At 36.1% G+C, this 15,744-nt stretch overlaps 2 protein-coding genes across 3 annotated transcripts; one reads left to right on the top strand and one right to left on the bottom strand.

Moving 5' to 3' along the window:
• Positions 1-9: 9 nt before the first annotated feature.
• Positions 10-3,919, bottom strand: LOC109193998 (centrosomal protein of 290 kDa-like). 2 transcript variants are annotated; one of them, XM_019344833.1, is made up of 7 exons: positions 3,598-3,919; positions 3,263-3,463; positions 3,054-3,176; positions 2,510-2,547; positions 2,324-2,426; positions 1,689-1,976; positions 10-1,625 (listed from the first exon to the last, which is right to left on the bottom strand). In XM_019344833.1, exons 1-7 carry the CDS (start codon positions 3,667-3,669, stop codon positions 333-335), a joined length of 2,118 nt encoding a protein of 705 aa, XP_019200378.1. In that variant the 5' UTR covers positions 3,670-3,919; the 3' UTR covers positions 10-332. The 2 variants fall into 2 exon arrangements, with proteins under 2 accessions (XP_019200378.1, XP_019200377.1); XM_019344832.1 differs by having other exon boundaries at positions 10-1,976; positions 3,598-3,918.
• A 5,007-nt stretch (positions 3,920-8,926) lies between these two features.
• LOC109194003 (transmembrane ascorbate ferrireductase 1) lies at positions 8,927-11,435 on the top strand. The gene is made up of 4 exons (XM_019344839.1): positions 8,927-9,265; positions 10,287-10,335; positions 10,419-10,618; positions 10,923-11,435. Exons 1-4 carry the CDS (start codon positions 9,122-9,124, stop codon positions 11,220-11,222), a joined length of 693 nt encoding a protein of 230 aa, XP_019200384.1. The 5' UTR covers positions 8,927-9,121; the 3' UTR covers positions 11,223-11,435.
• Positions 11,436-15,744: the final 4,309 nt, after the last annotated feature.

Raw genomic sequence — 15,744 nt, forward strand, 5'->3', positions numbered from 1 at the left:
GAAAGAAGATTGGATAACATCAACAATATTGTTATGTAGTGGTTGCAAAACATTTTTAAAAAATGTGGGTATCTCACATTTGTAAACATTTGTGTCTAAATATGGTGGCAAAGCCCACTACAGAGCTCAAGCATATCAAGAATGAGAAGGTATGCCTTATACTTGCTGTGTATAATGAGAATGAAGGCACTAACTAAACATGGCAACTGAGAAGTCCAATGTAAAAACTTCTGCCCAGAATCTAGATTAGTCTCAGGAAACCATCTTTGTTTGTGCAGATCTTCTTGAATTGGATAATCTGCAGATTCATTGATTATGCATTTGATGCTGAATTAATTTTTCTTGCCGTTCTTCAGATTTCGTAACACCATGACAAGTTGCTGCCTTTCACTTTCTACCTCAGCAAATCTGAGGCTAATTTCTGAGTATCTCTCTTCCATTTCCTTGAGTTCATCTTCCATGTGCTTGTTCTTTTCTCTCAGTGATGCTACTTCGGTTAGTACCTCGTCGAGATCATATATGTTAACTGCTTGACCATTTGTCAATTTGTGCAGCTGTTTCTTGAGGTTGTCATTCTCCAGCTTTAATGAATCAGAACCATGAGCTGCTTCGTTGTGTTGAGCCTGCAGCTTCTCGATTTCTGATAGTAATGTCTCTTTTATTCGTGTGTTTTCGTCTTCTAGAGTTTGCGTTTTGGTTGATTCCTCCAAGAGTTTCAGATTGTTTTGGGTGGAAAGGTGATAGAGCTCTCTCTCATAGTGATCCTTTGTTAGTTTGAGTTGTTCGTTTGCTTTCTCCAATGATTCCTCGAGAACTTTGTTGTTCCAGAGCAGAGCGTTAGCTTCTGCTCTTGCATTATTTGCCAGCTTTTCCTTCTCGTAAATCTTTGACACCATTTCAGCTGCAATCCTGCTGATTTCCTCCTCTGCTTGTACAGCTCTTTTCTCCTGCTCGACTTTGGATAGAGCGATGGCTTCGAGAGCATCTTCAAACGCTCGTGCCTCTTTCTCGAGACTCATAATCTCGGTTTTTTGTTTGTTTATTGTCTGCATAGATTCTAGAAACTGCACTGATTGCTTTTGTATCTCATCCTCTAACTCCTTTGCTTGGACTTCAAACTGCTTTATTTTGGCCAATGCTTCCAAGAATTCTTGTTGCAGTTCAACTTTTTCTGTCTCGCTTTCCTCATTTTCCTTTTTCAGGATTGCATAATCACTTAAGAGTTGATCCTTCTGCATCTTTAGATCTTCGTTTTCTTTGCAAAGAACCTCTCTTTCCTGTAACAGTTTTTCTATCTTTTGCTTCATCTCCTCTGATTCCTTGTTTTTCTGTTCCAGCTTTTGATTAAGGTGTTTTATAGTAATGATCAGTTCGGAATTTGAGTCTTCTGTCTCTTGCAGCCTCGACTTCAATCTGTCTCTTAAGTGTTTCTCTTGCTGGCGCTCGTGCCTAAGTTCTTCAAACTTAGCCCGCGAAATTTCCATTTCTGTTTCTGATGCATTCGAGAATCTTTGATCTTTGGTTTGTAACTTGATGTTCTCACATTCTCTCATATCTGCATCTCTCTCTTGCAGGTCAACTATCTGTTCTGATAGCTCCTTTCCCCTTCTGATTTCCTTTATAATTTGTTTCCCCAGGGATTCTAACTCTGTCTCTGAAACTTCTGCTTGGCTCCCCACCATTCCAATTTGATTTTGAATCCTCTCAAGATTGTGGCTTTCAGGTTCTTGAACAATATCACCCGAAAGGTCCTCCTTAGCCACGCTTGATGCATCGATTATACTTCCATCTGAGGTATATCCCAGTGAGATATCGGTGGAGGATAGCCAACGATGATGCCTTTCGAGGGACTTCTGAAGTTTGGGATTGTGTTCATGACCGTTAAGGTCGTGTTGAACACTGGTATCATCGAGTGGATGACCCGTGAGGATGCAGTTTTGCTCGAAATCCTGTGATGTTTTGTTGCATTCTAAAGCCTGTTAAAATGGAAGTTATGAAACAGTTATCATCATCATCAGAAAATCTCTTTTCTTTGTACTCATATTTTTCATTCTATGTTTGCAGGATGCAGTAAATTGTTGGGCGTCGACCGGGTTGGTCGAGTTTAGTCCCTGCTCGATTAGAGACGTGACGTTGTGGCTTACCATGGAGGGATATGATTAAATTGTTAATGTCCATTTACTTATCACCAATTGGTTTTAAGTAGGATATGACAACCAGATAACCAAAGAATTCTGTGATTAAGCGTGTTTGATTTAGAACAGTCCCAGGGTGACCCCGGGAAGTAAATGATGCTAGAGAAGGAGAGAAAGTGAAACTTTACTTCAGTGGATGTAGTGGTTGTGTCTCCATAGCCATCTACTTCTGTTTCTGAGCAGTGTGAGCACTGATCATATGTCATCATAACTTCATTGTCTTCCTTGCTTCTGCAAATGTGAACAAAATTTGTATTTTTGTCATATATACTACCTGTTACTTAGTACAATCAAGATTGAAAAATAAGTGAAACCTTTGATCAAGAGTTCCTTGCATCTTCTGCACTGTCACCTGTTGTTCAGATGAATATTTTCAGAATATATATGTAGGGGAAGGATCCTATTAGAACTACCTCTCTTAGAGGAGCTGCAAACTACCGCTATTGTGCATCTTGTAATGTCTGATTGTGCATTCGCAGATATCTTATTGTGTATTTATAAACTTCTCTCAACTGCACTGTCAAGTATTTTCCTAAAGAACGCGGTGACATTTCTATAATTATTGTTATAATTATGATTGTGCATTTAGTAATGTTTGACTGTGCATTCGTAGATAACTGATTGTGCATTTAGAAACTTTTCACCAAATTCACTGCCAATTATTTTCCAAATGCACACAAGCATTTTCAAATGCACAATTGTAATTACAAAATGTCAAAAAAAAAAAACATTTAAAAAAAAAATCATCCATTGATTATTTTAGATGGACGGGTGAGATTAGTTTTCACATTCTGAAGAGTAGTTGACATTTGATCCCAATTCTCTATATATATATATATATGGAGAGAGGGGACTAACATGCAGAATTACACCTGAGTCTGATGGCATAAGGGGGAGAGACAGTACTAATGGTTCTGTTATCTCTGCCAGCTTTGCAAAATCCACACCAACTTCTCCCAGAAAACCAGATTTTGAGGATTTCTGAAAGAATAAGAATACAGTTAGTTAGTGTCTCATCTTCTCTTTCTTACAGATATGCACAAGTATGAGTTCCATTGTTTCTTAACAGTTGCCACAACAAAATAGTATATCTTTTCTTGAATCCTCCCGGTTTTCGGATCTCTCTCCAGTTTGATTGTTTCACACACAGGGCTCTCCCACGAACAGGCTCCTTCAACAATCTTAGCTCTTCCCATTTTCACACTTGTCCTTCTGGTATCCGCAGAGATGAGCGAAATCATCAGGCTTTTGGCTTTCAGTTGAGGCACCTGAAAGCAGTGAAATGCAAGAGAGGTGATACCAAATGTTCATTTATACAAAGCTGCAAGTTCATCAAATATCCATGGAGTATAACATTTGGCTGCTGCAGATTTCCCTGCAACTTTTAGGAGAAACTGCATACCTGGGTTGCCTGAAACTGCATCCCAAACACTGCTTTGATCTTCTCCTTTCTCCATTTTGCAGACTTGAACATGATGATCTGAAACCTTGAACTAACACACACTGCTGATTTCTTGATTGTGCTTTGTATTCTGGTGATTTAAGGTTTCTGTTTTTAACAGGAATTATGGTTGATGAAATTCTAAGTTTGATTGTCAGAATTCATATATTTCCTACATGGGCAAATGCTGTTCTTGATTGTGGGCTAATGGTATAAATTTACTATGTTTTTTATGTTTGGTTTAGCTGAAAGAGGTGAAGTCCACCTCAGTGTCACTTCAAATGCAGTTGCAAGTTTGGATGTCTACTTCTGTAGCAACCCTGTGGTCTCTTTATTCCGGTTGTCTATATCTTTTCCCTTTGTTTTTTTTTTTTTTTCCACCTCGTGAACGGGAATTCAAAATTCAGCATCATACAATGCGAGCATAATTCAGTTGAGTTGCAAATAGAACTAATCTAATCATGTTTTACATCTTACAAGATAAAACTAATTCAATTAAGTGTTAGTCGGACCCTATTTAGAAAAGTCACAATTATATCGCTCGACCTCAAATTTCTTTGAAAATTTGGAATAAGAATTACCTGTTGACTTTTTGCTATGGGCAACTTATGAGTGGCAGTGGTGTTTAGTTTGAAGATTGTTACGTAGATGGAATTAGGTTCAGCCCAACAACTTTGTGGTGGCCAATCATGGAATACTATTATTGGATCCCTCCATCTTACCAGGCAAGGGACCCACCTTAAAGGAAGACACATCTTTGGTTTATCCCACTGTGGACAACACGCATCATACGACTTGTACAATTGTTTGCTTTTAAGATAAAACAAACCCATCTTTTTTTTTTTGAAGCAAAGAGAGGGACAAAGCCCGAGAAAGAGAACTAAGAAATACAAAGCAGGTCCTCAGCGCACTGAGATTGTCGCTCAAGAACCCGTGACCCCAGCTCATGGTCTAAGGCAGCCGAGGCGGCAAATTATACCGTGCACCAATGCGCACAATACATTGTACGTTCTGGCTAAAAACGATATTGTCTTGTACTTTTTTCACGTGTTTGTTGTTAAGAGAAAAAAAAATTCATATTTCGAATGTACAAGATTGTATAATAAAAAACACATAATTTTATACTTAAAACACACAGAATTTTATACTTGCAAACACATGATTTTTATAACTGAAAATCCTCATGTTTCGAATGTACAGAATTATATAATATAAAACACATAATTTTATACATGAAAACATTGAATTTTATAACAGAAAATTCTCATGTTTCGAATGTACAGAATTATATAATAGAAAATACAGAATTTTATACCTGAAAACACATAATATTTTTTAAAAGGAATAAAAAATCTCTGTTTCGAATGTACAAAATTTTATATCTGAAAACACAAAATTTTATAACAGAATACAAAACAACGTCATTGAGGCGCGGGACGCACATGACTACGTGCGCCATGGTGCATGGTATAATGATTGGGCCGAAGCGAGGCAAACCCATCTTTGCTTTAGCCCATTGGAAAACCCGTTTTACAATTATTTTTTATTTTTATTTTTGAGAAAAAACCCGTTATACAATATTATCATTAAAAATAAAAATGAAAATCACAACACATGATATCTGGAGTTTGAATATATATATATATATATATATATATATATATATATAAACTAAAGGATAAAACATATATTAAAGCAAACTTGAAATACAATTAGGTGGGCTAGACTCTCACACCCCACCTACATATATAACAACGTTCTTAAAATTGTGCAAATAAATAAATAAATATACGATAGCTACTCAATTACAGGACAAAAAATTACTTTAATAGGAAAAAAAATCTCTCAATTTTTAAAGTTTGAACCAATGTTAGGTTGTATAAGTGTAACTTTTTATAATGTACAAGATTGTATAGTGAGGGGTTGATAAGCCCTATAGTATCCTATACAATATCTACCATTTTCCCTTTACGGGGTGTTTGGTTGGAAGGAAAGAATTAGATGGGGAAAGAATAAGGTGAGAATAAAGTAGGAATTCAAATTACGTTGTTTGGTGGGGAGAAATAGAATTTGAGAGTTGAGAAGGAAATAAGTGGTATAAAGACTAAAATACCCTTGTGTAATAATAATAGTAAGGAATAAGGTTCAAATTGGCCACTGAACGTAACCTGGAAATGCAATTAGGCCATTGAACGAAAAAAAGATGCAATTAGACCACTGAACACCCAAAAACGTGCAATTAGGCCACTGAACACTACAAACGTATGCAATTTAACCGGATAGCAGGTTACCATCAATTTTAGCAGGTTATCTGCTTACGTGGCAGCGCATTTTTAATAATTTTTAAATAATTTTTAATAACTTTTAATAATAAATTTTTTTAAAAAAATTGAAAAAAAATAAATAAATAATTAAAAAAAATTAAATTTGTTTTAAATAATTTTTTTTAAAAAAAACTTTATTAAAAATTATTAAAAATGCCAATTCAGCTGTCACGTAAGCAGGTAACCTGCTAAAATTGATGGTAACCTGCTATCAGGTGAAACTGCATACATTTGGAGTGTTCAGTGGCCTAATTACACTTTTTTTTTTTTTTCCGTTCAGTGGCCTAATGCATTTTCAGGTTACGTTCAGCGGCCAAATTAAACCTTATTCCTAATAGTAATAACAACTAAGTGTAATATTGTTATTTCATTTGTTTTTCCTTTCCCAAATTCATTGAATTGCAATTCATGGGGTACCCCCATGAATTGCAATTCAACAAAAGAAGGGAATTGAAATTCCCTCCCACCAAACAATGTAATTGAGGAATCCATTGAATTGCAATTTAACTACAACGAAATTACAGTGAACCAAATGCCCTATTAGAGCAAGTTCATTGGTAAACTCAATTATGACTTTTTGTAAAAGTTGAAGAGAAGAAAAAACGTAAATTCTAGAGTGATTGTCAATTGACGATCACCCTAATGAGTCTTTAGGTGTGCAAGTCACGTCTGCGTAACTTCTTTATTATTTTCATTTCTAAAATAAACCTCAGTTAATATGTTGATCCATTTTTTTTTTTCTAATCACTTATCTCTCATCCACTTTGAAAACCTATGACAAAAAATCATGAAATTTTTTACAATAGAAATGCTCTAGCTATTCTTTAAATTGTAGCCTTGCAAGTGAGACCAACATAGCCCCAACTACACCCCCCCCCCCCCCCCTCCCCTTATAATTGACAACAAATGGGACCATATGCAATAATTACTTGCCCAATTTTCTTCATTGTTGACAAAATTATCTTTAATGAAATAATTGCTTAGTTAATTCTATAATAGGTGGTTACTTGTAATAATATAACATTGAAAAATAAATTTATAATGACACAAATTTAGAGTTTCAAAGGGTGGTTCATATTTGGGCATTCTTCCTTTTTTCTTTTTTTTTTTTTGGGTCATATTGTTTGAGTTGTTTTCATCCCTGCTTCAAACCAATTCCCATCCTTTCAAGATTTTCATGGTTAATGATTTAAAAAAAAATTAAAAAAAATAATCTGGAATATGATTCTTGTATCAAAACATCACAAGTTTGATTATTATTAAGATTCTCTCACGAACAAACTTGCATCCTTGGATAGGGGGTGATGTTTATTTCGTCATTAAAAAAAAAGAATAAAATATTTTAATTATCAAATAAAAATAAGTATTTAGTTATCTTTTTATTTATAAAAATCCTCAAATCAAATGTCTTCTTAGGTATTTTCAAAAAAAAAAAATGTCTTCTTAGGTTATAATCATACTTTGGTAAAGGTGAAAATAACAAAGGAATATCTTTAATAATTATAGTTGTAGTGTGAAGTGGTATCGTCCTTATTATTTGTTTATTAAATAAAGATAAATTATATTAGAATCAAGAGAAATATATAAATAAACACAAGGCATACCTTGGTTAGTACAAGTCCATAACAAACACATGAGGAAAAAATGTATATCACGAAGACAAAGAGATCAAAACTACAACTTGAAAAAAAAAAAAAAACCAAAAACAAAAACAAAAAGAAAAGAAGTTAGGTATAAGACATAAATAATATTGAACATGTATTATGACAAAAATAATGTATCTTTGTTGTCTTGGTATACTAATATACTATAAAGTTATATATACACCAATTGTCTATATGATATTATGTCGTAAATAAATTAGTCAAAGCATATGAAGTTAAAAAATAAAATCGATTACTCTAAAAAAGATTAATAAGTGAAGTATAATTTTCATATTAAAAAGTCACAAGTTTAATACTTGTTAATACCATTTGATCGAGTTTGTCACAAATGTTGTTTATGAAAATAAATTTTAGGTAGTTGGGGTAGTTGAAGGAAATGGGAGGGATAGAGAAGGGGTGCGTGGGTGGTGAGTGGTGGGAGGGTAAGTGATAAAATAAATTTGTAAAGGGGGTGAAGTGTTAAGATGTGTAAATTTGGGGGACCAAAATGTAGTTAAACATTTATTTTAGTCCTTATCTCTTGTTCATAAAGACAAAATTGAGCTAATTCCACCAAAGTTTCCTTTGTCTTTGATAGCAATTTTAAATTTAGTCATAAATTATCGTTTTTGTCATTTAACAACCCAGACTATTAGTTTTTGGACACTTTTAGTCATTCTCATGATTTTTTCTATTTTTAGTAAGGATATTTTTGTCTATTCATATTTTTCTTTTGTTATTTTTCCTTTTCAACCGATTTAATTAGTTTAGAACTTTACTAAAAACCTGTTGAAAAATATTGTTACTAAAAATTTGAGGTTACCTAAAGTTTTAAATCAATTAAATTGGTTGAAACTAAAAAAATAGCAAAAGAAAAATATGAAAAGACAAAATTGTCCTTACTAAAAATAAAAAAAGTCATAAAATTGATTAAAAGATGGCAAAGCTGATAGTTGAGACTAAATTTAAAATTGTCACTAAAGACAAATGATCTTTAGCGGAATAAACTCAAACAAAATTCGCCTCAGGCGCTCCCATACTTCAACCATATAAGACTAGTGTTATAAATTACAAAGAGTTAATACCATTTTTACGAAAACTCAAACTTATAATTCTAATATGAAGGAGAGACTTGGTGACACTAAACTACGAAGTATTGATAGTTCCATTATATATCATTGTTCATAATTTGTTATTTAATAACGAATTGAGCTAACCGTGGTGACTATTTGAGTCCCTATCGTTCACGTGAAAATTGAGTAATTGACGAAAAGTCAGTCTGTCGTCCAGAGCCAAGAGGACTCTGGTTGGTGGGATAAGAAGACACGAGTACACAACCACCCTATTGTGGGCGGCGACGTGGCCTCTTGACCCAAACAAGATAGACCGATCCTCATCTCTATTAATCCATTTGAAATTTGGGCTTCTAGAGATTACGAAATTCTTTCAACACGTACTGTTTTAGGTCATCTCTTTGCTCAGGGAACAGTGTACTGTGAAGAGTTGAAGGAAAGAGACATGGCGATAGCCGCAAAGGCCTTGCCTTTCTCGTGCGTGGCACACGCAATTGCTCTAGTATTAGCGGTGCTGGTTTTGGTATGGAACATTCACTTCAGGGGTGGATTGGCTTGGGAAGATACCAACAAAAATCTCATCTTTAACGTACGTAATCTTTTGTTCTTGTCCTTCATCAATTACTACCAACAAAAATCTCTCACTTGTGATGTACCTTGTGTCCCTCTACTGTTTGCATTCACCACTTATTTAATCTGCTAACTATCAGAGGTTATGTCTCTTATGCTGATATACATATTATGGAATATAAAGATTGCTTCTCTGTTTGAGAATTTGTTGTGTTTTTCTTGGGTGCATTAGATTACCCTTAAGTTTGTGATCACTACTTGTCTTACCTATTGCAATGTGTTTGTTGAATTTGAAGTCAATATTTTTAGATTTTGGCTGTGTATGGTGTACCTATGATGTTTCATAAGTTCACAAAACTTCTAAGAATGGTTCATAGCTGTTTTTGTAATTAAGAATATTAATTACTTCTCAAAGACCTTGTGGTCAAGCGGCTTGAATGACTCATTGGGCAGGGTCAATAGTACTTAAAAAAAGAAAAGAATATTAATTACTCTTTTTCCTCAAATGAAATGCACTTTAGGGGTTTAATTGAAAGAGTTTCAAGGTCTAATTGAGAAAATAAAGTCATTTCTTAAATGAAGAATTGTTTCTAGATTAGCCTTTCCCATGCCATATCTCTTATTTAGTGAGGGGCTAAATTAGGTGAGAGCATCGGTATCTGTGCCCACAAGGAGCCCACTACATTAGTTGTAACTCCCACACTACGACTGCTAGGATCAATCATGTGTTCTTGCCCACAATCTACCACTCAAGAATAAACTGAGCTGCCCGTGTGGGCCATATTTCTCGTTTCTTTCTCACAATCTATCACCCAAGAACAAACTGATCTGTCCATGTGGGCCATATTTCTCTTTTCTTGTATCTGTGCTATGTAGCTGCTGAGTAGTAACTGCTTCTTTGGTTTTCAGTGGTTTCCCTACCTTATCCAGTGTGAATAGTTGGAAAGATGAGGATGGATTGCTAGTTTTATCATGATGTGGCTTGTAGATGACCATTTGTATCATAGTTTTCATTCTATTTTGTTCTTTTTGTTTTACAGCTTCACCCTGTTTTAATGCTTATTGGCTTCGTTATTCTTGGAGGAGAAGGTGAAGGCACTATCACCTATTGTTTTCCTTTTTTTGATTCCCGAGTTACTAATGGACCTCCGGTTTCTTTTCTGAAACTGCAGCTATTATGAGCTATAAATCGCTCCCATTGAAGAAAGAAGTGAAGAAAGTGATCCATCTGGTGTTGCATGCCATTGCCTTGGTGCTTGGTATCGTGGGAATATGCGCAGCATTTAAGAATCACAATGAAAGTGGCATTGCCAATTTGTACAGTTTACATTCCTGGATTGGAATTGGGGTTGCTGTTCTTTATGGCATTCAGGTAATTTAGTTTTATCGTAAACTTTGGTATACACATGACCATTCTGTTATGGCTTTTTAAGGCTCGATGTCTATGAAGTAATAACCTGTCTTGTACTATGTTAATTCAACGATTACCATGTTGAGCACAAAACCTGCACGTGATGAGGATCAGGAAGAAACGCTAGTTTCTTCAATTTGCAGAAGTTTTCTTTTGCGTTTGTAGATTAGAACCTTGCTATCTTGGCTGATCCAATCATATAATAATCGCCTTTCTTGATCAAGAATCCGAGCTCTCATTTTACCTGATGACACATGATTTGCAGTGGGTTTATGGCTTTGTGGTGTTCTTCTACCCGGGTGGAACAGCAGATATCAGACGCGAGTCACTTCCTTGGCACGTGCTCTTTGGCACGTTTGTGTACATTTTAGCTGTTGCCAACGCCTTGTTAGGATTCCTCGAGAAGCTCACGTTCCTTGAGAGCTCTGGCCTGGACAAATATGGGTCTGAGGCCTTTCTTGTCAACTTCACTGCTATTTCTACGGTTATATATGGAGTCTTTGTGTTCTTGACGATCCTTTCTCAGGCTCCCACCGAGGATGATCACAGTTACTCTGCAATATGATGGCATATATCCACTATCATTCTACCTGTGGACATAGACAGATCCCTATTCCCCCTTTGTGTTATAAATTATAATACAAGCAGGCTGGACTTAAAGCTTTCTTTGTTCTTCAAGTAGTTGTGTAACACAACTCAGTGTATTTCTCAGGTTATTATATGTATGTTGAAAAACATGTGGTTTATATATGATCTACTTTGCATTTGAGACTAATAATTATCTGTTTTTTTAGTACTACTAGCCTTGTTACAATGTAGTATCTGTTTATAGCTATTTTCTCAACCTATTGAAGCATAAAAAGTTAATACCACTCAACTAGGATTCAAACCCATGACTTTCCATTTGGAAGAGCCACTTCATGTCACTAGACCACAAGGTCATACATCCAATATATATATATATCTTTTTTGAGTGACGATTGAAACCCTCAGTCACTATTTGAGAGCTTGCTATGGATAAATCTCACCTTGTGACCTTATTTAGCAAAGGACCATAAGGAGGTTTTCTCAAACTAAGAAGGCCAATAGGTTACTGTCACATTTAGTAAAACTTAGAACCTTATGGTTATCAAGTCAACAGTCTGTCCACTTAGTCGGAGTTTCTACTGTCATACAACTATTAAGCTAAAAGATTCATTCTTATATGTGTGCAGTATGCGTGCGCAATGTCAAAAAGCTCTAGACCATATTTTCTGTATAAAAGTCAAATTCTACGAGCGTGATTCTACCTAAACCTAAATTAGTCTCGTACTAGTAAAGATCCAGGATGTTATGCCCAAAAAAACTTCTACAATGAGACAACAAAACAAGTTTTTGTAAAGGTGGAAAGGATGATAGATGTGTCCAGGCAGCAGTGTTCTAGCCACACATACAGGGAGTTTGCCAGCTCAAAGTGGGTACTGGATGCATATTTTCTTAGACTCATTTATCTGGCACAATTATAGATGCCCTTTCGTTTTCAGGATGCTTTTGAATTGATATCGACATAAAATTTACGTTTATTGTTTCATATATTTACTTAAATCGGATTACTTTATTTTAAATGTATTATCATTTTATTGTAAAAAAGAAGATAAAGAAGGGTGGAGACAAAAGAGAAGCGATGATTGTTTGCTTTTAGTATTGTTCTTCACTTTTGGTGTGATTAAGTGGCTGCCATTAATGACAGGACCAATATATTATTTACATTTTTGTGAGAACAATGATTAAGGTAAGCGACGAGAAAATTGGGCCAGCTGTATATTGAGTGTGACAACAAACGGATATGTTTCCACCCTTTAAAGAAAATATTCAGTTGCGTAACCCAATTTCCTATGGGGCCTCTTCGATCACTCTATTGTCGGCTGAGCCATGCGGCAACAAGGTTAATTAAGATTTAAGAAAACTGTAACTTTCGGGTATACTTAAATCAATAAAAACATGATTCTCGTATGTTTTTTTAACACCTTCTTAATTAAGTTTATGACTCAAAATATCTTTTTTAATGAAAAGACTGCAACTTTCCTGCTGTCAAAATCCTGCGATGATTCTGGGTTTCTGTTCGACTGTTCATGTGTTTTTTGAGTGGTTGGATTTTCATATTTGTAGTGGTTTTCTTCAATGGTTGTTGGGGAATTTGATAAGATGTTGGAAACTGAATAACAGCAGAAGAACCCCTGCAAGTCTGCAAGTCTGCAACTGTTAAGCTGTCTGTAATCGCACATTTTGCTTCATCAAATGCTCTTATAATGATTGAGAGAAAACATTTTTTAATTTTGTATATATTCAAATCTATAAACGGAAGAGTACATTTATACAATTTTTTTTTTTTTTTTTTTTTTTTTTTTTTTTGCGTTATTTGATAAACGACGACAAATTGTAAATTCTTTAAAATTATTTCGATAAAGTGACAATATTTATATTATTTTAATTCATTTTTCAATTTAAATTTTCAGTTGTGCGTATTACTCCCTCCGTCTAATTTTATGTTCCTGGTCTAATTTTTAATGGAAACCAAGGTTAGCTGGGATCATGCAGAACGACTCCGTGTTAAGCTTGGATTCATGGTCTTTATTATGTTAATAATACTGGTTTGAGCGGTGGATTGGCTCTGTTATGGAGAACATAACACGGCAAGATTGTTGAACTATTCGAAGAATCATGTAGACGTGGAAGTGAGTATTTCGGGATTTAATAAGTGGAGGATGACAGGTTTCTACGGCTTCCCAGAGCGAGGAAGGCGGAGTGACTCTTGGGAGCTTATTTGTTCATTAGCTCACAGATCAGACCTCCCATGGGTAATGATAGGGGATTTTAATGATCTTTTGTTTCAGTATGAGAAATGAGGGGGAAATCCCTATCCAGACATCCTCCTCCGTGGCTTTGGGGATACTATTGAGGATTGTGATTTATCGCAGTTACCGATGACAGGGTATCCGTATACATGGGACAAGGGAAAGGGAACATCGAACTAGATAGAGGAAAAATTAGACAAGGTTTTGGCTTCCCAGGGTCGGCGAGAGTTGGTGGCTGCGGCTAGTGTGCTGAATATATTAACCCGAAATTCTGATCATTCTGCTCTTTTCCTTGGGATTCTGAATCTTCGGGAAAGGGGGTGGTGTGAAAAGAGGGTTTCGTTTTGGGATGCAGAAGTGTGGTAGAAAATTCTTGGGATGAAGGAAGGAGTAGGGGTTTGCAGGAGTGTATTACGTTTTGTGGAAACCAATTAACATGCTGGGGTGGAGATCGATTCCATAAATTCGACGAACAGATAATGAACCTACGGAAAGAACAAATGCGCTTAAGGGGATGTACAGACCCGACCTCCCTGGCCGAGTTTCAGTGTCTCGAAGAGTGCCTAACTCGCATCGAAACACAGGAAGATGCTTATTGGAGGCAGAGGGCCAAGTAGCATTGGCTCAAGGATGCGGATGCAAACACAAAATTCTACCACAGGTACGCTTCTCACCATAAGAAAAAGAATACTATTTCTAAAATCATGAATGACAATGGGGATTGGGTCAAAGGGGAGGCCATGAGGAATGTTGTCCTGGATTATTATCGTAATATCTTTTGTTCAAGTTCTCCTGATATTAATGAGGGTTTCTTTGAGAATATTCAACCGCGGGTAACACAGTCACATAATGAGGCGCTACTGAGGCCTTTGGACGCTGATGAGGTAAAATCTGCACTTTTTTCAATGTTTCCGGATAAGGCACCGGGACCGGATGGAATGAATCCGGGTTTCTATCAACACTTGAGGGATGTGGTGGGGAGGGGGGGGGGGGGGGGGAGATGTGTCAAACTTTATTGTAAATTGCCTTAATACTCGCTCCTTCCCTGCTAGTTTGAATGATACGGACATATCTTGATCCCTAAAAAGAATAACCCAGAATTGGTCTCAGATCTTAGACCCATAGCCTTAAGTAATGTGATATACAGGATTATGGCTAAGGTTATTACAGCCAGAATGAAACCATTAATGGGGGATATTATATCTGACTCCTAGAGTGCTTTTATACCTGACAGACTGATTACAGATAATATAAAAATAGAAAACAATGCGGGATGACAGGGTGGGGGGCTTTAAAACTAGACATGGCAAAAACCTATGATCGTATGGATTGGTCATTTTTGCATAGTATGTTTCTGGCATTGGGTTTTGATGTTAGATGGGTGGAACTTATTATGTTGTGTGTTACCACAGTATCCTATAGTGTATTATTGAATGGTTCCTGAAGCAATCTAATCACCCCAACCCGTGGTTTAAGACAAGGTGATCCTCTGTCTCCCTATCTCTTCATTATTTGTACTAAGGGTCTTTCCTTATTACTACAACAGGCGCAGTCATGGTTGCAGGGTTGCTAGAGGTGCCCCTCTATCTCCCATCTGTTATTTCCTGACGATAGTCTGCTTTTCTTTAAGGCAAATGTTCAGGAGACTGAGGTAATTAAACATTGTTTATCGCTATATGAGGAAATGTCTAGGCAAGCGGTTAATTATCACAAGTCGAGTATATGCTATAGTAAAAATACACGTGAGGATGTCAGGGAAGAGGTGGCAGTATCTTCGGGGTTGTGCAGGCTCCTAATTTTGGTAAATATCTGGGGCTTCCATCGTTTGTGGGGAGAAATAGAAAGGCAGTTTTCTCATACATTGAGGATAAAATCAGATAAAGGATTGGATCGTGGAACAAGAAATTATTATCACAGACTGGTAAGGAGGTTTTATTTAAAAGTGTGGCCCAATCTATGCCCACATTCTCAATGAGCGTCTTTTTACTACCTATGACAGTTTGTACAGCTATTGAGCGAACCATGAATCGCTACTGGTGGGGATCTAGAAATCACCAGGGCATCCACTGGAAAGCATGGGATAAATTATGTATCCCTAAAAGATATGGAGGGTTGGGTTTTAAAGAATTACGTGCTTTTAACCTAGCTATGTTGGGTAAGCAAGCATAGCGTTTTCTTACAAAACCTGAGTCCTTGGTTTCGAAAGTATATAAAGCCAGGTACTACCCCAGAGGAACTTTCTTTAATGCATGT

This window comes from Ipomoea nil, unplaced genomic scaffold (genome assembly GCF_001879475.1).
Source record: "Ipomoea nil cultivar Tokyo-kokei standard unplaced genomic scaffold, Asagao_1.1 scaffold1932, whole genome shotgun sequence".
Classification (NCBI taxonomy): Eukaryota; Viridiplantae; Streptophyta; class Magnoliopsida; order Solanales; family Convolvulaceae; genus Ipomoea; species Ipomoea nil.